General features: G+C 59.2%; 1 protein-coding gene across 6 annotated transcripts in view; it reads right to left on the bottom strand.

Annotated features, from left to right (window-relative positions):
• The window catches only part of GATD3 (glutamine amidotransferase class 1 domain containing 3), a 71,858-nt gene that overhangs the window by 47,716 nt on the left and 1,014 nt on the right, over window positions 1–23,128 (bottom strand). For 5 of the 6 annotated variants that reach the window (XR_008618019.1, XR_008618018.1, XM_055086450.1 and 2 more), the window contains exons 3-7: window positions 22,183–22,296; window positions 21,182–21,301; window positions 18,723–18,815; window positions 15,959–16,114; window positions 14,725–14,821 (exon numbers count right to left, since the gene is read on the bottom strand). Coding sequence is in view for 4 of the 6 variants with exons in the window: in XM_055086450.1 (XP_054942425.1) it covers window positions 14,725–14,821; window positions 15,959–16,114; window positions 18,723–18,815; window positions 21,182–21,301; window positions 22,183–22,296 (580 nt within the window). In the remaining 2 variants the exon portion in view is untranslated. Of the gene's footprint in view, window positions 1–14,341; window positions 14,822–15,958; window positions 16,115–18,722; window positions 18,816–21,181; window positions 21,302–22,182; window positions 22,297–23,128 lie in introns of those variants that run through there. The other variant, XM_055086452.1, reaches the window with a different exon arrangement.

The following is a 23,128-nucleotide window of genomic DNA, read 5'->3' as shown; positions in this document are numbered from 1 at the left end:
ATTTTATGTCAATGCCCCTTGGAAAAACACCACGGGGCCGTCCAGAAGTCCCCACGTCCCGGCAGGGATGTCAGAACGGCCATGAGAGCACAGGGCCGGTCAACCAGGCTGCGTCGCGCACGCTAGTCTACGCGCACAAGACGCCGAACACGACGAGGCTGCTTCGAGCGCCCCCGACGGCAACAACATGGTTGAGCGCAGACGGTGTGGGCAGCTCAGCTGTCGGAGGCCCCCCTGGACGGCCCTCCCCCGGCTTCCCGTGCTGGTGTCGTGACTGGGCTCTTCCCTGCCGGGACCAGGTTAATTAAGGGCCTGTCCACAGTGAGGACCACCTCCGTGTCCAGCTGGGCAAAGGGCGGCACGGCCACCACCTCCGGACAGGCACCCACCTCGGCGAGGCGCGGAGCTCCCCACCGCCCGCCCTCACAGCTCGAAGACCCCCCCTCACCCGGCTCGGCCTCCCGGGAGGCCCGAGGGGAACAGCAGCCGCCCACTGTGACCGTGCGGCGTCGGGCGAGCCCCTCATCGGGACGGTGCCACGAGCCCTGGCGTCCTGGGACTGGGCCAGAGAGGGGTCGCTCGAGTCCAGGCTGGAGGCTCCACGGGGTCCTCGTGTTTGCTTTGGTTTCCTGTTGTCTGTCTTAGCTGTGATCGCTGGGGAAGAGGGCAGAAAGCCCACCGAACGCCCCCTCCGACGTGCCCAGAAACCATGTTTAATCTGGGCGCCCCAAGGCGTAGTTGACACATAAAATGAACCACAACAGACGGGCATCAGCCTGCTGGAGGGGCTGGGGAGCTGGGCCGGGGAGGCCTTGCCTTCTGTCCTCCTTCAGGAGCCTGGCTGAGCCCCCCGCCAGGAACAGCACGGGACCTGAGACGCTGCAGCCGTGACTCTAAGCTCTAAGGTGACTCACTTGCCAAGGGACTGACCCGGGGGCTTCCCTGGCGGTCTAGCGGCTAGGATTCCACGCTCCCAACGCAGGGAGCCTGGGTTTGAGCCCTGTTCAGGGAATTAGATGCTGCAGGCCGCAACTAAGGATCCTACACGTGGCAGCAAAGATCCCAAGTGCTGCAACTAAGAGCAGGTGCAGCTAAAAAAAAAAAAAGAAAAAAAAAAGGGACTGACCTTCCAGAGCCATCTAGCACCTCCATACAAGCTGGCGCCTGCATGGAGATCCCCCTGCAAAATCCCCAACGGGCACCCGAGACCAACTTCCTCCTCCAGGCCAAGCCGCGGGCCGTGACGCTGGCCGTCAGCTGCCACAGCTCCAGACTCAGCGCCGGCCCCGCCCTGCAGGAGCAGCCAGGCGGGTGAGAGGACCAGGTAGGTCCTACCCGGGGACGGCACGGGCCCAGGGCCGCTGGAGGGGCGGCGCTCTCCCAGACCCCCTGCCGGCTCCTCCGGCCTTTTGTGTCCCCAGACACCCACCCACCTGGGCTCCCGTCTGGGCGGAGGCATCTGGGAACCCGTGTCCCTGATGGACGGGGTGGGGGTAAGGAAGCCCCGCCCACCTTGTCAGCTGGGGGCTCCTGAGGCCCCTCCAGGGCCCGGGGGGCCAGTGATCGCCTCAGACCTGCCATGATGGCCTCCCCACCTGTCTGCCCACCTGTGCGCCCCTCCTCCAGAAATCCCTCGGCCGCCGTGTCTCCGGTGGCTTCTGGAGGTGGCCTAGGGCGGCCAGTGGGAGCCCCGGCTGAGAAGAGGAAACCGCTGTGGGCACCGCGGGGTCATGTCCCAGCCCTGGGGGGGGCGGCCACGAGAGAGTGGGCTCTGGGGACAAAGCGGCCATCAGGCAGCAGCGCTCCGAGCCGGGGCCCCGCTCCGTGCTCTCGGACCAGCGGGGAGGCAGAACGCGCTCCGGAGCCCGAGGCGCCACCGCTGTCGAGCAGAGCTGGGACCCGACACCCAGGCGGCCTCTTTCTTAATTTCTTCTCTGAGCACCTGCTCAGGAGGGTGTCCAGGATCCAAAACCCACGTCTACCTGGACTGGACGAGTCCTCCAGGCGGGCGGGCGGGCAGGCAGGCGGCTGCCGGGTGGCGTCTGGGGGCCCGGAACTGACTCTGGGGGCCACACGGCCCTGGGACTGTCCTTGTCACCACCGAACCGTATGCTTCAAAACAGCTAAAGTGGTAACAACGATAAACAACAACAATCCCTGTAAAGGGATTTCTCCCCACGAAAGCCCGGGGGCAGGGGGAGCCGGAGCCTTCGTGCCCTGCGTCCTGGGCTGTGCCGGGGCTGGCTTCAGGCAGGGGCCCCACAAGCCTGCCGGGAGGGTCCCAGGTGGCAGCCTCATTCAGAGACCGATCCAGAGCAAGCTCTGCTGTTAGAGGGGCACTGCCTGACCTGAGGTGCTCAAGAGCTGCACCTTCAGCCCTGGATTGACTTTTTAAAAATGACGGTCTGGGGGCTTCCCTGGTGGCACAGTGGTTAAGAATCCGCCTGCCAGTGCAGGGGACACGGGTTCGAGCCCTGGTCTGGGAAGAACCCACATGCCGCAGAGCAACTAAGCCCGTGCGCCACAACTACTGAGCCCGCGCTCTAGAGCCTGCGAGCCACAACTACTGAGCCCGCGTGCCTAGAGCCCGTGCTCCGCAACAAGAGAAGCCACCGCAATGAGAAGCCCGCGCACCGCAACGAAGAGTGGCCCCCGCTCGCCGCAACTAGAGAAAGCCCGCGTGCAGCAACGAAGACCCAACGCAGCCAAAAATAAATAAACAAATAAAGACGGTCTTGTGGGCTGACCTGTGTACCCTAAATCCACTTGTTGGAGCCTGGCCCCCAGCACCTCAGAATGTGACCGCTTTTGGAGGTTACGCCTTTAAAGAGGTGACTAAGTTACAATGAGGTCACTGGGGTGGGTGCAATTCAACCTGACTGGAGTCCTTACGAAAAGGGAAGGTCGGGACACAGACGCACACAGAGGGATGACCGCGTGGGGACACAGGGAGGGGACGGCCACGGGCATGCCCAGGAGGGAGGCCTCAGGGGGACCCTGCTGATAACCTGATCTCAGACCTCCAGCCTCAACCGTGAGTGTGAACTTCCGTTGTGTAAGCCGCCCCATCCGTGATGTCTGCTACGACGGCCGGAGGTGAGCGGCTTCCTAACTCCCCCTTTGATCCCTATAAGGTACTGGTGTCGTCCCCAAGCCAAGGATGGGCCCCTCGGGCTGAGAGCCCAGTGTCCCTGTAGGACCCCAGGTCCCGCGCACAGAGCCCACGGTGGATGCAGAGCCTTCCGGAGAGAAGTCTCCAGGAACTTCCTGTTCGGGGCCGGATCCGAGCACCAAGAGACACTTGGTGAGAAACATTTTAGTACTTCTGCTATTTGACCTCAGCCCAAACCAGGAAGCGCAGGGAAGCATGAAAATGAGACAGAAGATATTAAAGAGAACATTTTTGAAAAGCAGCCACGGGTTATGATATTCGAATTCCATAAATTCTTCCCGAGTCCCCCACCGTGTCCCTGGGCCTCGGCCCCCAGCGGGAACACCCTTCTAGAGCCAAGAAGTAAGGCTGCACGTTGTGGGAGGGGCGGGCAGCAGAGACACAAGATCCAAGCGGCTGGAGCGCAGACCAGAAAGGCCAGGGCCGACCGCTGTCCCCGTGCGGGCAACGATGGGCAGGGATGAGAGCCGGAGCTCCAAACCAGGTACCTCGAGGCCCCGTGGCCCACAGTCTGGAGGCGGAGGCAGGAGGCTGGGCCCGCACCTTCAAGGGCCCTGGGGGGCGGGGCCAGGCCCCATCACTGAGGAGTAGATCACCGATTCTCACCTTTAAAAGCAGCCTCGGGAGCTTCCCTGGTGGCGCAGTGGTTGCGCGTCCGCCTGCCGATGCAGGGAAACCGGGTTCGCGCCCCGGTCTGGGAGGATCCCACATGCCGCGGAGCGGCTGGGCCCGCGAGCCATGGCCGCTGAGCCTGCGCGTCCGGAGCCTGTGCTCCGCGACGGGAGAGGCCACAGCAGAGGGAGTCCCGCATACCACACACACACACACAAAAAAAGCAGCCTCCACCCCTTGGGGGGTCAGGACGCTTCTGGTTTCCTGTTTCAGCACAGCCAGCCCCTCGAGTCCCCCTCCCCTCCAGGCAGAAAGGTGGGGACCAGCCTAGCCAGGGCTCCCAGGAGCCGAGAAAGCCCTTCTGAGCAGGGGAGAGGCGGGGGTGGGGCTCTGGACTGCTGTGGTCACAGCAACAGGGAAAGCTGGGTCCTGAGGTCAGAAGTGACACCTCTCCCCAACCCTGCTTCCCACACAAGGTTCTGCTGCACTTGGCTGCCAAGTCCAGGGGCTCGAATGACTGAATTGTGATTGTTTTTCTTGTGGCTGTAGTGGTTTCCTAAGAAGGTAACTCATGCTGCGAAATAAAAAGTAACTACCGTTTCTGCGATGCCTACAGGCTGGCATCTCCCTGACTCTACCCTAGACGCTGACATATGTGCACACATTCGTGCCCACGCATAACACGTGTGCACACACACCTACATGCATACATGTGCCAACATCCACACACACCTACACATACATGCCCCCAAACGGACATACGCACCTATACACACGTGCATACACGTGCACATACACACACGCCAACACATGTACACCTACATACCAACCACACCCCCACGCCCACACACACACACACACACACACACACACACACACACACACAAAGTCCTCTCAAGCGCCCGAGAGCAGGCACTGTCACCTCCACCTCTCTGGCCTCAGCAGTCACGCGACCTGCCTGAGGTCATGCGGGAGGAGGGCTCAGGATCCAGGCTTTGCCCAGCAGCGCCCAGGGCGCTGGGGCGATGCTGCTGGTGGCCACGGGGCTCGTGCGCTCACAGCGCCGGTCTTCCTCCGGCGGCACCAGTGGATCACGGAGCGCCCGACCTCCTCCACCGCTCAATCTTGTGCCAAACGTCTACCTGGGAAACCCGTCCCCCTCCCGAATATCCAAACACCTGACCTCAGTCCCCAGAGGACTCGCACGGGGCCGCCGGACCTGACTGCGGAGCTGTGGCCACCTGGATGGGCATCCGGGGAGCTGGGTCTGCCTCGCTGGGGACACCTGCTCTAGAAACACCCGGCACCCACCCCTGGCAGCTCCTGTCCACACGTGGATGAGCCCCGAGCACACAGAGCACCTCAGGTATTTCTTCCTTCTAGAGTGAAACCACTCTACTTGTCTCTTGGATGGACAGCGGCTTTGCATTTTCACCACATCTGTGACCCTCCGAAGTCCCTCAACACTCCCTTCACTGGGGACTTGCCCAGCAACCTGGCTGCAGGGCCCTCTGCCCCGTGAGGCCCCTCCTCCTGACCCTCAGAGCCCCACCTGGAGGGCACGCATATGGCACAGCCGGCGGGGCGGGGGCTGGGGGAGGGGGCAGACTCTGGTGAGCAGGGCCAGCCACGCAGGCAGGATAGGCCCGAGCCCCTCCTGGGCACGTGTGGTGCTCACCAAAGTCACAGACGATCTGTCCCTTTGTGGACCATGGAGGTGCGCGGCCCCTGCTGCACCCCAGCCACCGACGGGCCGTGCCCCAGCCTTCCCTTTGACCACCCACCCGACGTACAGGAGTCTGGGGACCTGCTGACACCTGGCACAGACCGTTCCAGATCCCACGCCTGTTGCCTCGTCAGGTCGGGGAAGGCGCCTGTGGGGCAGCTGTGGGAGCCCTGGGGTATTCAAGCCACTCGCTCACGCCGCAGACCCTGGCTCAGCGCATTCCTGACCCAGGCCCTGTGCCGGGGGCTCGGACTCCGTGTGACCAACAGCCCCGGCCGTGGGGAGATGGGCCAGGGGACAGACCTCACGTCAGGGGAGCTGAGCGTGAGCAGCCTGCCGGACGGGCCTCTAGCCCAGCCTGCAGGATGTGTGTACCAGTTATCTCCTGCTGTGTAACAAACCGCCCCAAAAATCTAGTGGCTTAAGACAACCATCCTTTCGCTGCTCGTGGCTCTGCAAGCGGGCAATGCGGGCTGGTCTCCCCCAGGGCCGCTCAGGCCTACAGTCACTGTCGGTGCAGCTGCCAGATTCTGCAGTTACAAAGACGTGCAGTGCAGACACCCCAGCCCACCGCCGAGAGCGGGACCACAGGGGTTCATGCTCCTCATCTCCAAGGCCCGGCTCCGGGCCCGGGCGGGGCTGAAGGACTTGCCACACACGGTACCCGCCTGCCACCCGCCCCTCACCAAGGCAGTCGTGGCAGCTCTCCAAAGCCAGCATGCCCCTCCCCCAGCACCCACCCACTCCCTTCTCACAAGAGTGTTTCCAGGTCTGTCAGGAACAGACAGAACGGGACTTCCCTGGTGGCACAGTGTGTAAGACTCGGCGCTCCCAATGCAGGGGGCCCGGGTTCAATCCCTGGTCAGGGAACTAGATCCCACATGCACGCTGCAACTAAGAGTTCGTGTGCCACAACTAAAGAGCCCGCGTGCCGCAACTAAGGAGCCTGCCTGCCGCAACTAAGACCCAGTGCAACCAAATAAATAAGTAAATAAATACATATTTAAAAAAACACAACAGAAGAGACAGAGCTTCCAACACTGCACCCCGCCTCCTGCAAAGGTACCCAGCATGCAGCAACACTGGCCCCAGGCCAGGGCCAATTCCAGAACCATCCGCCTGACTCGGGTGCGCGGCCCAGGGGCTAAATCTCACTCCTATCGCAGCAAAAGGTTAAAGGTGACATCATGCCAAGAACCTAGAACCGGGCACATCACAGTCAAACTGCAGAAAATCAAGATAAAGAAAAAATCCCGGAAGAAGCCAGAGAACAGAACACCTCACCTACAGAGGAACAAAGATAAGAATTACATTTGATGTCTCCTCAGAGACCATGTAAGCAAGGACAGAGTCGAGTGAAATATTTTAAGGGTTGAGAGAAAAACCCACCTAGAATCCTATACCCTGTGAAACTGTGAAATTTTATTTTCCTTATTCTCAGTAGATCTAACAGATGGCAGTTTGTTCAAAATAATAACAGCAACAATGTGACCAATGATTGTGGCTCACGGACAAGTAAAGTGAAGGACAGGACTGGTACAAGGGCGGGGGGAGGAGTGGGGAACGCTCTGAAGTACTCACTCTACCCATGAAACGGCACAGGGTTATCTGAAAGTAGACGTGGAAGAGATGTAAACCTATTGCAAACTCTAAAGCAGTTACCGAAACAAGTAAAAAAGAAGTAAAACTGATATGCTATGGAAAGAGGGAAATTGGAATCATATAAAATGCTCAGTTAAAACCATAAAAGGCAGAAAAAGAGCAGAAAACTAAAATAGGAACAAAGACCAAAGGCCATGAGCAGAAAATAGTAACAAGCATGGTAGATATAATGGCCAAAATATAGCAATTAAAACACAGAGACGGTCAGACCCAACTACATGTAGCCTACAAAAACCCCACTTTAAATATAAAGACACATATAGATTAAAATTAATGGATGGGGAAAGATTTACCATGTGACTACTAATCAAAAGAAAGCAGGATTAGCTGTATTAATTTCAGACACAGCAGGCTTCAAAGCAAGGAAAGTGACCAGGGACAGTGAGGGGCACACTACACAACAATAAAGGGTCATTTCTCCAAGAGGACTTAATGATCCTGAACATGTATGCACCTTACAACAGAGCTTCAGACAACATAAGGCAAAAAGTGATAAAACTGCGGGAGAAATAGACAGTTGAAGACTTTGACACCCCTGTCTCAGAAATGGTCAGAGCCGGCAGGCAGAGGACCAGTAAGGGCACAGGTGAGCTGACCACCACCATCAATCATCAGGATATAACTGTCATTTATAGACTACTTCAATCAACAACAGCAGGACACACACATTCTTCTCAAGCTCACATGGAACATTCACAAAGACAGACCACATTCTGGGCCGTAAGACACATCTTAACAAATCTAAAAGAATAAAAATCATACTCTTAGACCACAGTGAAATTAAACTGCAAAGACAGCTGGAAAAACCCTAAATACTTGGAGATTAAACAACACACTTCTAACTAATACATGGATCAAAGAAGAAGTCTCAAGAGAAATTTAAAAATATTTTGAACTAAGTGAAAATGAGAATACAACTTAAAATTTGTGGGATGTAGCTAAAGCAGTGCTTAGAGGGAAATTTATAGCATTGAATGCATATATTAGAAAAGAAGAAAGATCTAAAATTAATAACCTAAGCTTCTACCTTAGGAAACTAAAAAAAGAAAAGCAAATTATAAATCCAAAGCAAGCAGGAGAAAAGAAATAATAAAAATTAGAGCAGAAATCAATGAAATCGAAAACAGTTAACAGAGAAAACCAATGAGACCAAAAGCTGGTTCTTCTTTGGAAAAATCAGTAATATTGATACGCCTCTAGCCAAGCTAACTAAAAAGAAAAAAAAAGATGCAAATTACTAATACGAGAAACGAAAGAGGAAACATCACTACAGATCCCATAAACATTAAAAAGATAATAAAGGAATACTATGAACAATCTATACTCACAAATTAACCTTGATAAAATTGACCAATTCCTTGAAAGACACATCCGCCAAAACTACGTAAGAAGAAATAGACAATCTGAATAGACCTTTATCTATTAAAGGAATTCAATCAATTACTAAATAATCTTCCAAAACGGAAAGTACCAAGCCCAGATAGGTTCAGTGGTGAGTTCTACCAAACATTTAGAGAAAAAAATTATACCAATTCTCTACAATCTCTTCCAGAAGACAGAAGCAGAAGGAATACTTGTAAGGCTTTCTATGAGGCCCAGTGTCACTCTAATACCAAAACCAGACAAAGACATTACAAGAAAACTGCAGATCAAAGAATCTCATGAACACAGATGCAAAAACCCTCAACAAAATATTAGCAAGTCAAATCCAACGATGTTGAAAAAGAATGATACACCCCGAGTAAGTGGACTTTTCCCAGGTAAACAAGATGGGTTCAACATTTGAAAATCAATTAATATAACCTATCACATCAACAGACTAAAAAAGAAAAATGACACGATCACATCAATTGACGCAGACAAAGCATCTGACAAATTCCAAGACCAATTTATGATAAAAACTCTCAGTAACTAGGAATAGAGGGGAACTTCCTCAACTGGATAAAGATCATCTACAAAAACCTACAGCTAACATCATACGTAATGGTGAGAAGCTAGAGGCTTCCCCACTAAGATCAGGAAAAAGGTAAAGAAAGATGTCCCCTCTCATTACTCCTTTTCAACATCATACTGAAAGTCCTTGCTTAATACAATAACACAAGAAAACGAAATAAAAGTTATTCAGATGGAGAAGGAAGACATAAAAGTGTCTTTATTCACAGATGACAAGAATCAACAAAAAGCCTCCTGGGAACAAAGAAGCAATTACAGCAAGGTTGCAGGACACAAGGTTAATGTACGACACAATACGGAAGGAGAACAACTTGACTTCAAGACTTACTACAAAGCTACAGTAATCAAGACAGTGTAGGATGGGTAACAGAACAGAGAACTAGATCAATGCAACAGAATAGAGGCCAGAAAGAGACCCACGTAAACAGACCCACATAAATCAACTGATCTTTGACAAAACAGCAAAGGCAACGCAATGGAGCAAAGATAACGAAAGGTGTTGGAACAACTGGATGCCACAGGCAAAACAACGAATCTGGACAGAGACTTTACAATCCTCACAGAAATTAACTCAAAATGGATCACAGGCATAAACATAAAATGCAAAACATAAAACTTCTAGAACATTAGAGAAAACCTCGGTGAACCTGGATACGGTGATGCCTTTTTAGATATAACACCAAAGGCATGATCCATGAAAGAAAGAACTGATAAGCTGGACTTCATTAAAACTGAACATTTCCGGGAATTCCCTGGCGGTCCAGTGGTTAGGACTCCGTGCTTTCACTGCCGAGGGCCCAGGTTCAATTCCTGGTCGGGGAACTAAGATCCCGCATGCCACACGGTGCGGCCAAAAGAAAAAAAAACTCAAACACTTCTGCTCTACAAAGACACAGTCAAGAGAATGAGAAGACAAGCCACGGGCTGAGAAAAACGACTGCAGAAGAGATATCTGAGAAAAGGCTGTTACCCAAAACATACAAACAATTCTCAAAACGTAACAAAAAGAAAATGAACAACAGATTTTTAAACAGGCAAAAGATCTGGAGAGACACTTCATCAAAGAAGACACACAGATGGCAAACAGGTATATGAAAAGATGCTCCGTGTCATAACGTCATCAGGAGAGGGAAAATCAAATAAGCTACCGCTCAGCACCTATTAGTATGGCCAAAATCCCACACCCTGACAACACCCAATGCTGGGGAGGACGTGAAGTCCTCACTCATTGCGGGTGGGAATGCAAAACGGTGCAGCCACTGGGGAAGACTGACTGGTGGTCTCTTCCACACTAAACGCGCTCTCACCGTGCAATTCAGCAGCTGTGCTCCTGGGTGTTCACCCAAAGGAGCTAAAAACTTACGTCCACGCAAAGACCTGCACACGTGTGTTTACATCAGCTCTTTTCATAATTGCCAAAACTTGGAGGCAACCAAGACGTTACTCAGTAGGCACATGGATAAACTGTGGTCCATTCAGCCGGTGGCGTATCATTTCAACGTTAGAAAGAAATGAGCTATCAAGTCAAGACAAGACATGCAGGAAACTTAAATGCATATACTAAGTGAAAGAAGCCAATCTGAAAAGGCTTCATACTATATGATTCCAACCATACGACATTCCGGAAAAGGCACGACTATGGAGACAGTAGAAAGATCAGTGGCTGCCAGGGGTGGGAAGAGGGGAGGGAGGCACAGGTGGGGCGCAGATTTTTAGAGCAGACTAGTCTGTACGCTACCGCGGTGGTGGGTAAGCGTCATCACACGTCTGTCTAAACGCCTGGGACGCACAACGCCAAGAGTGAGCCCCACGGAACCTGTGGGCTCAGGGCGATGACGCTGCATCCGTGCAGGCTCGTCAGCTGTAACAGACGCACCGTCTGGCGGCGATGCTGACAACGCGGGAGGCTGTGTGCGGGGTGGGGGTGGGGGAGGGTATGGGAACGCTCTGTACTTTCCAGTCAACTCTTCCGTGAACCTAAGACTGCTCTAAAGAATAAAGCTTATATAAAACAAACCAAAAAACGTGTTATCAAGGAAGTCTTGCAGGAAAAGGAAGCTGTGGAAGGGCAGGTGCCGTCCAGGGGAGGGGCCCCGGGGGCGGCCTGGAGCTGGGCTGAGGGCGGCACCGGGCCTCCGAGTAAACCCCACTCTGGTCAGCGAGCCTCACCCGCGTGCACACGTGAGCGTGCGCACACAGGCCACAGACCGTGAGCCGCGGCAAGGCCTCTGCAGAGGGGCCCTGGGGCAGGGAGCTGAGGGCCGAGGCGGCTGGCAATACAGATGGGGGTCCAGGCTTTCCAGGTGAAAGGGCCTGCAGGGGTGGTGAAGGGGCCCAGACAGGGGAAGGGGCCGGGACGGTGGGGTCCCTGCCCAGGCAGATGACCAGCCCTGTCCCCGCGGTGCCCGCAGGAGGAGGCCACCCAGCCAGGCCTGGTCAACCCTGGGAGCCTGCACCAGACCCAAGGATGGCTCTGCAGCGCCCCCGGCGGCCGGGCCCCCGCCAAGGAGCCTCCAGGCACCCACACGGCCCCCGCTGTCCTTGAGCTCCCGGGCCCGGCAGTTGGGACCGCTCTGCACACACAGCCACCTGCTTGCCCTGCCTCTGGTCCTTGCTGAGATGGTGCCTGTCCCTTCCCTGACCACCCTCCTGCCCGGCGGGTCCCCCGATACCCTCAGGCCCCTGGCTCGCCTGCTCGAGGACCCGCCATCCCCCATCCCGGGCCCCGGGAGTGCAGGGTCGTGTCCCCGTCCCCTCGCCCCCGCCCCCGGCTCTGCGACGCTGCGTGGCCCGAAGCAGGCGCTCAATCCTCGTCAAGCGAATTCGTGCCTGGACTCCCTCTGGCTCTGGGCTGCTGGGGTCCCTCTCGGGCTTTGGAACGTTTCAGACGTTTCCAGAGCCAGGGTCTCTGCCGGTCCTTCTGCCTGACCCGGGCCCCCCCTTCGGGGACCCCCTCCCAGAACGGCCGCCAGGGTTAAGCGGGCAGATGCAATGCCGACAGGACAGCGTGCTGGCTGTCACCGGACTTCACCCCCGCGGTGGCCATCCTGGACCGGGCGACGGGGCATTTCGTGTGGAAAAGTCCAGGGTGGACAACAGGGAACTGTGAGCTGACACCGAGGGACCACACAAACATTCTCTGGGGACTTCCTTGTGAGTTCGCCCTTCCCTCCCTGGTCGCCTGCCCTCTGGCCGGGTCACAGCAGGTGGCAGCAGAGGAGGTGGAATCCAGGCAGCCTGCGCCCCGTGGGTCTCCACCCCTCGGGCACTGATGCCCCACTGCCCCCGAGACCGCCCCCGCCCCGCTCCTGTGAGATAAACTCAAGCAAGTGGGGCTCCAGGTGGCCTCGCAGTGACAGCTCTCGGGCCACCGCAGCCCACTCCGCTCTGTGGGCGCGCCCCCTGGCGTCTCCAGAAGCGAGGAGTCAAATGCAGCGCAGGCTGACTCATCAACACCGATTCTAGACGAACCGCTGATCTGAACGTGGAGGCGAGACAGCCGTTAACACAGACCTCAGAGGATAACACCGGAAAATGCCTTCCTCCCTGGGGGAGGGAGTTTTCTTCCACAGAAAGACAGAAAAACACAAACAGTAAAGGGTGATCAACAGGCCAACGTTAAATCAGGAGGATGTGCTCATCAATACCACTTGGAACGAAAAGACAAAGCGGGAGAAAACACGTGTGATCCATTTAACTGACAAAGAACCCGTAATCAGAGCACAAAGTAGTTCCAATCACCAAACACGGACAGACAACCGACAGCGAAATGGCCCAAAACTCCAACAGACACTTTGCCAATGGGCCAGGAAATAAACAGAGAGGAGATGGGCCTCAGCGGACATCAGGGAGAGGCCAGAGAAAACCCCGGAACACCTTCCACAGCCACCGAGGTGGCAGGAATGAAAAAAGAAGGTCCAACAGACCCCAGGGCCAGATGTCCGTATCCTGGGGCGAGGCACACAGGAGCCGATCACACCACACCACACCTGGAGCCCAGGGGCCACACCCGCGGCACGCCCCCCAGAGGCCATGCTCAAGGGACATGGACGGCCAGCGGAGAACCCTCCAGAAACGTTTCTGTAGAAGAAAGTCACGCAGCCAGGACACACACCATCGCCTGGGCATCCCGCTGGAGCTGAGCGGACCCGGGCTGGTGATGCTGTGGTCTCTGGATGCAGGCGGCAGGTCATTCCATGAAAACTCACCGAGGTGCACACCTGTGATTTTGCGTTCTTCTACGTGCACGTGCATGTACACACACACACACACACACACACACACACACACACACACACACATTTGTAAAAAATGTTTCACTGAACAAGGCTCTCTCGAGCAAGGACGATGCTGGCCAGCGTGGCTGCGCCTGCAGGTGTGCCTCGGGGGCTCGTGTCCCACGGGACCCGGCGTCGTGGGAGAAGGACAGGCCACCAGAGAACAGAGTTCCCGCGCGGGGCAGACTGCCTGACGTGAGATACCAAGGGAGCTAAGCGGACCAGGTGGGCGTGGTCTGGTGGGCGTGGTCTCGGGCTCTACGGCTCCTTCCACAGGCCCGGCCCTCCCCGAGCTCCCCCGGACCCTGGAGAACGGCTAGAGGCGCGTCCGTCGGTGGAGCGGGGTGCGGGGCGGCGTGTGCGACCTGTGACTGCACTCCACCCCCAGGCCACCAGGACACAGCTCAGCGTGGACGGGACCCAACTAAACAGCCCGCTGCGTTGGCCCCGGCAGCTTTCTCAGGACCAGATGAGGACGTGGCGGCACCGAGCAGCCGGGGCGCCATCCTGGGTCACGGAGGACAGGCCAGCGGGGCTGCGCTGTGACGGGCGAAGCCCCCAGTGAACCGGACCAGGACAGAAACCACACGCCCGCAGCAAGGCGCCAGCCAGCCTGCCGGCTCTCACTTTATTGCTCCTCCTGCACGCCCCACGTCCCCTCCTTGGGGCCTGGGCCCCACCTGCAGGTCCACAGAGGCCGAGCACCTGCACCCTCCCTTCCTGAAACAAGGAGACCTGAGCCTAAGGTACGGAGCCTCGTGTGTGCCCCTCACCTGCTGGGCTCAGGGGGCCTGCAACAGAGCTGCCCGTGTCTGTTTCGGAAAGAAGTCTCCTCTCCCCAGAGGGCCTGCCTGCTCTAGAAAGCCGCTGACTGTTCTAATTAATACGTGCTCACTCCAGGTTAGAGAAGCTTTAATTGTCGATGAGATGGTATTCTGGTTTCCTGATTATTAGATTTACAAACTTAAAGAATGTTTCCTTCCAAATACTAAGTAAGGTGCTCTGAAGCGAGCCCGGCCTAGGACTGCCGGCCTCTCTCTCCGTTCTGCTGGCGCAGAAAAGCAGACTTGATCTCAAGCTTGAAGCTGCACACGAGTCCAGGTGCCAGCGCCCCTCTCAGAGGGTGGGCCCTGCCGCCCTGGCCTCACTCCTTGAGAGGGAGTCTACCCCGGACCCCGAGCCTGTCGCGAGCGCCCTCCTTACAAAGAAAATGCCTGCAGGTTTAAGCGAAGCAATCAATTCCTGCCTGGTTCCAAGCTGACAGGCGAGCAGCCCCGGCACCGAGGGCCTCACTTGCTGGCGAGTTCCAGCACCTTCCTCACCATGGCCCCGAGCCCGTCGTGAACGTGGTGGAAGGTGGTGTCGCACATGAAGGCCGCGGTCGTGACCACCTTGTTCTTCTGGTCCACGTGAGCCTCGTGCACACAGGTTATGGAAGAACACCGCGTGGCCAGAAACAGAGGGCTCGTGGCGTCAAGCACCGCCCGCCCCCTGCCGGGTGCACGTCCCACCCCCACCCCAACGTCACCTGGAAGGGGCTTTCTGCACGCCCTGTGCCACTTTAACTGAAGACCCTGGAACCTGACCCCACGGGCCGCTTCCTAACACACATCCCAGCAGCGGGCCTCACGGGCCCCACGGCTGCAGACGCGGGCCGGACGCCGGAGCACCAGCCGGGACCCCGGGGCCACCCTGAGGGCAGCGGCAGCGGCGCCGTCCTTCGCGTCGAGGCTGCGTCGGAGGTTTGTCCGAATGCCCGCTGGGAGCACGGGGCAACCGGACCGGGTCCCCAGCCTCAGGACGGGGGCGCCTCACCTCCTCCGAGACCTGCTTCCTGGGCCAACGCCAAGCCCCAGGCCCGGGGCTGGCCGCCCTGTGCTGGACGGGGAGGGACATTCACACCTGAAACTGCCTGCAGGTAGAGACACACCGAGGAGAGCGCACCCCGGCCGGGACAGACGCCCGCAGGGTAACGGGCTGGTCTCCTGCACCTCCTGGGGCCCCACGCTGTTCTGCTCCGGACTCCGGCCCCCATGGAGACCCTCGGGTCCATGCGCAGAGCTGGAAGGCGGGTAGCCTCTGGCCTGAGGCTCTCTACACCCGCAGCGCACCCTGGTGACCTCAGGACACAGAGGACCCGCGTGCGGGAGGCATGGGGGCGACAAGGCTGTCGGGGGTGGCTCTCCGTCTGTGCCACCCAGGGGACTGCCACCAGATAAAGACGAGCAGCCCTGGCGCCTTCCACCCCAGCCTCTGGCCCGGCACCGGGCACTCGCTCTCCTTCCGCCACAGGCAGCGCCCTACCCCACCCCCCGCGAGCCCACGGCCGTCTCCTCACCCGACCCACCGAGCCCCGGGCCTGGGGTGTGCTGAGCTCAGCCAGCGTCACTGCGGGGACTTGGGAACGTGGCCACTGGACGGCGGAGGGGTCACAGCCTCGGGCGCTACGCCCCCCCCACGCACATGCCCTGGGCGCCCCGCTGTGCAGCACCCCAGGGTGGCCCCGAGGGGCCGGAGGGGGGTTTCCCACGTCGCCCCCGCTGCTGGAAGGATATGGTCACTCCCGTCACACAGTGCTTGGCACCCAGGGCTTTGATGACCTGCGCGGTCCCGGCGTGCGGCCACCTGCCGCCTTCCTCCTGCTCGTGGCCCACGGTGACCTCGACACTTCCGAGCACTTTGGCCGCGAGGACGGGAGCGATGCAGCACAAGCTGAAAGGCGAGGAAAGGAGGGTCAGCTCAGGGCCGTGCGGGTGGCCGCCAGGCCGGGGGCCCAGCAAGGCATGCTTAGAGAACGCCGTCAGCCTCGGCGAGGGGCACAGACACCAGTGCCCCGGGGATGGAGGACCCAGTGCCAGAGCCTCTGACAGCTCCGCGGGCTGGAGCTGCCCCTGCCCCTGGGCCGCCCGTGGCGGTTGTGACCGGCGGAGCACGGGGGAGCCTCCAGGCACCTGGCGCCAGGCTGGAGAGCGGCGGAGGGCAGCCCGCTGAGCCCCGGCTGCCAGACACGCACCAGGCACCTGACACGGTGCCCAGGGTGCAAAGATCCACCCGGAGAGAAGGCCACAGATGGCGGGGCTGTCTTCGGCCCCAGCTTTAGGGTGGTTTGTCGCACAGCAACCGAGAAGCCCAGCTGTACTGACCGGCTGAGACCCAGTCCCCTTCTCTGGAGGGGGCGCAGGAGGCCTGGGGACACGGTGCAAGTGGCAGCCTCGCCTGACCTGTCGGTGCGGAGCCAAGGGCCCTGTCGTACAGCAGCGTGCCAAACCCTCCCCTGACCCCCCGTGAGCAGGCTGTCCCCGGAGGCGTCCGAGCCCTGCACGTTCACGCTGGACGCCTGCCCTCAGGGCTCCTCTGAGGTCCTGCTCTTCACCGGGGGGCCCCCCAGACGGCAGTTCCTGAGCCCCTGGATCAGCCAACACGGAGGCCTCCAGCAGCCAGGGCCTCACCAGTGCCCTGCCCCCAGCGAGAACACGCATGACACCCGGCACAGCCGCTCCAGCCAGGCCGGCCCCCCTCCCCTGGGGTCCACAGCCCTCTGGGCCGTGCCCCACCTCCCCGTCTGCTCAACTGGTCCTCTGAGCTGACCGCAACACGACGTGGTGAGAACACACATACACGCTCGTTCAACGGCGAGACAACCGCCACAAGCCCTGTTCAGGGACCACGAGACAAACCCCCTCAGCCCCGAGCAGGTGAGGGTCATCGGAATGGCCATCCCGGGAACCGGGCACGTCACCAGGTCCCCAGGGACCTGACTCTGTGGGCGACGCCCGAGACGAAGGCTGGGCTGCCTGCCCGTCCTTGGCCGGGGGCGCCGACACAGGCTGCCAGGGGCTCCCGCGCTGTGGCGAGGGAAGCACGGGCCCGGCAGCAGAGCCGGCTGGACCCCTCGCTCTGTCCGTGCTTCCGACGAGCAGGTCAAGGAGTGAGGGCGCGGCCCGGAAGCGGGCTGCGAGGTGCCCTGACCCAGAAGGGGCGTTTTGCACGTGGCCAGACAACGCTGCTTTTAGAGACAGACAAGTAGCCTGCCGCATGCGGGGCTGAACGGAGCTGCCCAGTGACACGGCAGCCGGTACAGGACCGTGTCACCATCCCGCAGCCTCCACCGCAGGGTGACCCGGGTTCTTCCCCAGCTCAGCTGGGAGGCGTCTGTTCACTCGAGCGGACAGGGTGCCCGCCGTGAGGTGGCCGATCCGCTGGGCTTCTGGCCCGTTTGTCGTGCTGACTTCATTTAGAGAAAGGGAGCTGGGTCCCCGCCCCGGGCACTCGCCCCCACACACCGGTGCTGCCCCAGCGGGGCCCCCGGGAGGTGATCGGCTGGGCGCTGCAAGGGCAGGCATGCTCCTGGGCTACGGCCGCTGGTGGGGGGTGCCCGGGACGCTGACCGGGCAGGGCCTCCAGCGAGTGGCCGCAGGTCTGGGGAGGACACTGCCCCTGGTGGACTGCCCTCTGCAGCCTCTGTGCTCCGTTCAGACCCGGTGCTCTAACATCCTCATTCTTCTCCAGTTTCCGACGGGAGGCGGCGAGCAGCCATGTGATGGAGAGCCCGGCGGATTTTGTTTCTAGGGCATCTGTGCACCGCCGTGCTCCTGGGAGGGCTTCCCCAGCCAGGGATGACTCCAAAGCGTGCGACCCACACGCTCCAGCACCGGCGCCGTGCGCCGACGCCCGCGGGAAAGCCGCACCGAGGAGCGCTCCCCCAGGACGCTCGTGGCAAGGGCAGCCTGACAAGCAGGTCTGACGACGGGGTCGCCGTCACTTGTCCGCAAGCGCCTCCTGGTGTGGGTTACGAGTGGCCTCGCCCGTCTGCCAGGCCGAGGGCCCCAGGCCGGGCTGTGAGCAGTGGCTGGGCCCGTGAGTGTGGGCCCGGCGTGTGGCCAGGGCAGGATCCAGTCCCCAAGGAAGGGCAGCTGAGAGCGACGGGTCGGGAACGGTGCTCACGGCAGGGGCCAGCTAGCCGAGGGGCTGCCCCAAGCCAGGACGGGGAGGCGGAGGCCAGGCCTGGGGAGAGGACCGGCAAAGGCTGCGGGCCACGGAAGGGCTTGGGAGCCTTCTAGGCCCTGAGAGGATCACCCCCTGCCCTCCTCACTAGGTCAGCAGGAGAAATTAACGTAACCACACAACCACAGAATTTTCAGAGCTGGAAGGCACCTGTGAGATCACACAAAACCCCCTCAGTTATAACAAGGAAAGGGGCTGAGAGTCTCCAAGCCCACACAGCTCCAGGCGCCAGCTCCTGGCTGTGAGCCACGGCCTCGGCCACGGGCTCTGCCGCCACCCGCCCTCCACCACCGCCGGGCCCGCTGGCCGCACGTACCCAATGGGCTTCCCGGCCTGGTGGAACTCCTTCAGGACGCGCTCCACGTCTTTATTCACCTTGCAGTCGCCCCCGTCCACGGCGAACGTGCTCCTGCCACGAGAAGAGGCTTCCTTAGACCACAGGGGCTCAACATCTGCCTGCCTGGGGAGCCCCCAGCCCCACTCCCCACCCCCCGGGATCCTGTGTGCTCCACGAACTTCTCAGCAACTGCACAAAGTGACACGTGTGTGCAAGTACGTGTGCACGGCCTTTCATGTGATTACACATATACGTGTGTATTTTTTTCTATTTTTTGAAACATAAAACAGCATGGGAGGGTAAAGGCAGGGAGGCCAGCAGAGGTGAAGGGGCAGCTGACACGCAGGCGCTCGGGCCGTGACCTCGGCCCACCCAGGGACAGCAGGACGTGCCACTGGCCCAAAACCAGTGACAGATCCTGCACTTCACTAACAAGGAAAAGAAACCCAAATCAAACAAGACCCCGTCTTTTCCACCAGAGCAAGACCGCTGGGGTGTCTGGAACCGTCTCCCTCCCAGTCGGCGGGCTCACACCAGTACCATCTCTTTGGAAGGCAAACTCAGACCCATCCAATTTCAAAGGCCACACCTCTCTGCCAGGAGCCCCATCCCGGGCTTCCTCTGCCTTGTCACGTGGTTGATGCCTCTGCCCCGGGCACCCGGTGCGTCACGCGCACGACGGGACGACCTGTGGGTGTGAGGGATGCTGGCTACCCTGAAGTGGTTTCTCAGGGTGCGTAAGTGTCTCAAAACAGGTCAGATTATATACTTTAAATACACGTACATCAGTCGTACCTCCAAAAGGTACAAGACAGAAAAGAGAACGGGAAGTCCCGGAGTCCCATCAGCCCCGGGTCGCCTACACAACGGGATCTGCGTGTGCGACTGTCAGACGTTTAGGGGACGAGCCTCAGCGTTAAGTGAGAGACACAAAGTGCAGAACGGGAGGCTACCACCTGGTTGGATTTTTAACGCACACATGTACGTGAATCTCTCGGAAAAGGAAAAGCTGGCAGCGTTGCCGGAGGTGATCCTGGGGTCCCACGCAGGAAGAACCGGGTTTCCACAGTGAATGTGTCATACTGACCTCGCCTGCTGCCCCGGTGCACCCCACAGACCGCGGATGTGGAGCCGGCCTTTCCTCTGGAAAGGTCAGAAAGACTGGGACCGGTGGCCAGAAATCACAGCTTCCCCCAGGGGTCTGGGAGGTCACAGACATGGATGCTGACCCAAGGCCCTGCGTCCTTGCACACCGAGACACACCCCCACTAAGTCACCCGAGGCAGGTTGTCAGCCACGCCAGGGACATAACCCCAGTGAACCCTCAAGCTACCCTCACGCCAGGCGAGGGCTGAGGGCTGAGGGAAGGCACAGGGTCTGTGAATCCAGCTCATTTTTCAGAGAAAGAAACCCAGTCCCGTAAAGACAAGCCCAGCCGACGCAGACCGTGATCCGCCATCTCCCGCCAGGGGGCTCAGGAAGATGGCGATGCAGGGAAGCGCTCCCAGGCTGGCTCTGGGAGAGGGAGTGGACACGAGGCGGGGCAGGGGTCCAGGCAGGAGGAAGGACTGTGGGAAAGCCGGTGGGAACGTGGAGAAAAGAGGTGCTCTGGTGACGCCCGCAAGCAGAGAGGAGCCTCAAGATGTCAGGACGCAGAAGGACCGAGAGCAGAGGTGGACCTCAGGGAACATGACCACCTCTGCCCCCGCTCCTGGGCGCACGGCGCCCGGACAGACAAGAGCGCCAGCTGGGAGGCCCTAGCGCTGCTGCGGGAACCTCAATGACCAAGCGGTCAACTGACCAAAACGCATGTAGTCCGGGCTGTGACGCATGCTTCACCGTGTTTAAAGCCCCAAAGCCGTGGGGCGCAGCTGCTGGGTGCTCTCCTGCAGCCCTCGGGCCCCCTCCATCAGGGGAACAGCAGCCCCGCGCCATGTCGGAAGGGATGTGCTGGGCCAGCAAGGCCAGCGCAAGAGAATTTCCATGAAACGCGGAGAAGAAAGAAAGGAACGAGAGAACAAAAAGAGAACCTGAAACCCAAAGTACATCACAGCTGTGGTGTGACGGCCTCCTAGGCTTGAGGTCCAGTTACCGTGGCAACAACCCAAAGAGCAAAAAAAAGAGAGATCTCTCTTTCTCTGGTCGGGACCGTCCTCCAAACGGCCCAACCAGGAAGGCACTTTTCCGCGCTGCAAGGTCCACAGGAGAGCAGGTGTCTGCGGGGAACACGTACAGGGACGGGTTCTGATATGACGAGACCCCTAGCACCACACCCCTGGATGGCCAGGTCCCAGGAGCCTCCTCCCACCGGGGTTCCCTGCCCTGGGGCAGCTGCGTCGTCGCTGGGCCAGACCCCCCAACAGCTGCTCCCATCACCACTGCGTCCCCATCTAGAGGTGCAGGGGAAAAGCAGGAGAGCCCCAAGCCGAAACACGTACAGGTTTTTGGCGGCTCCGAAGCCCCCGGGGAAGACGGCCGCGTCATGGTTAGCAGCGCTGAGTTTGGCCAGGTCGGTGATCTTGCCGCGGGCGATCCTCGCGGACTCAGTCAGAACATTCCTGGGGAAGAGCGGAGAGAGGCCCCAGAAGGTTCAGTGCGCGGACAGGTGGGAGAAAGGGGCAGGAAGGCGCCTCCACGAGACAAGAGGACCTGTCCTCCCGGCTCACAGGCGGCGCGGGTCGCTCACCGGAAGAGGCGACACAGCGACAGTGACCACAGCGGGTCTGTGCTCGAAACGTCCTCTGGAGCCCTTTCAGACGGGCGCTTCCGAACCACCACGCCTAGTCGCCCGGCTTCCCGCGGCAGGCAGGGCCACCAGACAGCATTTAGCGCTGGGAATGGACGGCGATGGAGCCGCGGGCGGAGCGTTAAGAGGCAACTTTGAGGGATGAGTGAGGCGGCCGCAGAGGGCGCTCCTCCCACAGCCCGGGCTGCGCAGCCCAGGGCCAGGGTCCCGACTGGGCTGCGGCCCCGGGAGACAGCACCGCGGCTCCTTCCCACGGCCCCGTCTCTCACTGGCTGCACCCGCTGGAGGGCACCTGGGAACCACAGCCCCCAGGGGGGCCATCGCCCTGCAGTCTGGGCCAGGCCGGAGCGGGGACGCGAGGCCAGGGCCGCACTCCCCTCAGGAACAGAAATGCTGGGGAGTTGCTCACAGATACGTGGGTCCAAGCGGGTGGATGAGGTTTGACGCCAAACGAACGCACATGCCTTCGGTCAGAATGAAGGTACGAGGAGCTCACTCGGGGAACCTTCCTCCACTGCTCCAACAGTGCTGGACGGTGAGGAACGTCCTGAGGTCCAGCACAGCCGCAGGACCGCTGCTGGGAAGTCCACTTAAACGTGGACTCGGCTCCCAGCTAAGATGAAGCAACCGCGTGCAGGTTCTCGGGGAGTTTCAACCTGTCCACGTTCAAGGACGACGAGGAGGGGCCCGTACCTGGTTTCGCCCTCAGAAGGCTGCCCCTTGGTGTGGTCAATCACGTGCATCTGAGGGATGTCAGGTGCAAAGATCTGGACCTCGGCCCCCGCACGGCTCAGGTGAACCAGTATCCTGCACAGGAGGGAATCAGACCAGACTCTGACATGTGCCTGGCCCAGCTTTACCTGCCACCGGGTGTTTAAACACAGGGTTTTAGATGACTGACAGGTATACGCTTCTCACACAGGTTAACAACCTCCTTGCTTTGCAAAAAGTCACGACTGGCTTGCTAACGACCCAAATGCCCTCTCTTTGAGTTCGCTGTCACTGAACCGGCCTGTGGAGACCAGCTAGCCCCCCCAAGCTCCCTTTACAAACCAGGCTGTAGGGACGGGTGACCCGGCAACTGTCACAGCCTGGATGTCTGCATTCCCCGGCTCCTTCTGGGTGTTCTTCCTCCCACGGGCCAACTGACAAGGGCTTCGAGGGGTTGAGGAGGGCTTTTAGTCTCCAAAGTAAGTTCAGTTCCTGGTCTCCCCAACCTTCCCCTCATGGGGGTGGGAGACATGCAGGCGACCCTGGGGGCTGCTGACGACACCAGCATCTACCGAGGGTTGCTCTGCGGCAGGTCCGAGTCCAAACACTGGCACGAAATCTGTCCCTGGCAGTGCTGTCACTACCCACTTCCAGAGAGGGAGGAGACACGAGACCCCAAGACAGAGCACAGCCGTCCACTGGCAGGGCCGGGACCCCTGGACTTGGGTTCAGCTCCTCGGAACCTCGCGGGCACTCGACTTACAACTCCTTGCTCTGCCCGGGAGGTTTCAAGCTGCAGGCTATTCCTCGCTGCCTCCTCTCTCCTGCCCCACCCCGCTCAGCCCCCATCAGGAAACTCCTGGCCCTCTGCACCCACCAGTCCAGCACGCTCCAAAGTTCACTCTCTGTCCGGCCACCGCCAGCACAC

Source organism: Physeter macrocephalus, chromosome 8, assembly GCF_002837175.3.
Source record: "Physeter macrocephalus isolate SW-GA chromosome 8, ASM283717v5, whole genome shotgun sequence".
Lineage (NCBI taxonomy): Eukaryota > Metazoa > Chordata > Mammalia > Artiodactyla > Physeteridae > Physeter > Physeter macrocephalus.
This window is presented reverse-complemented; position numbering and strand designations above follow the sequence as displayed.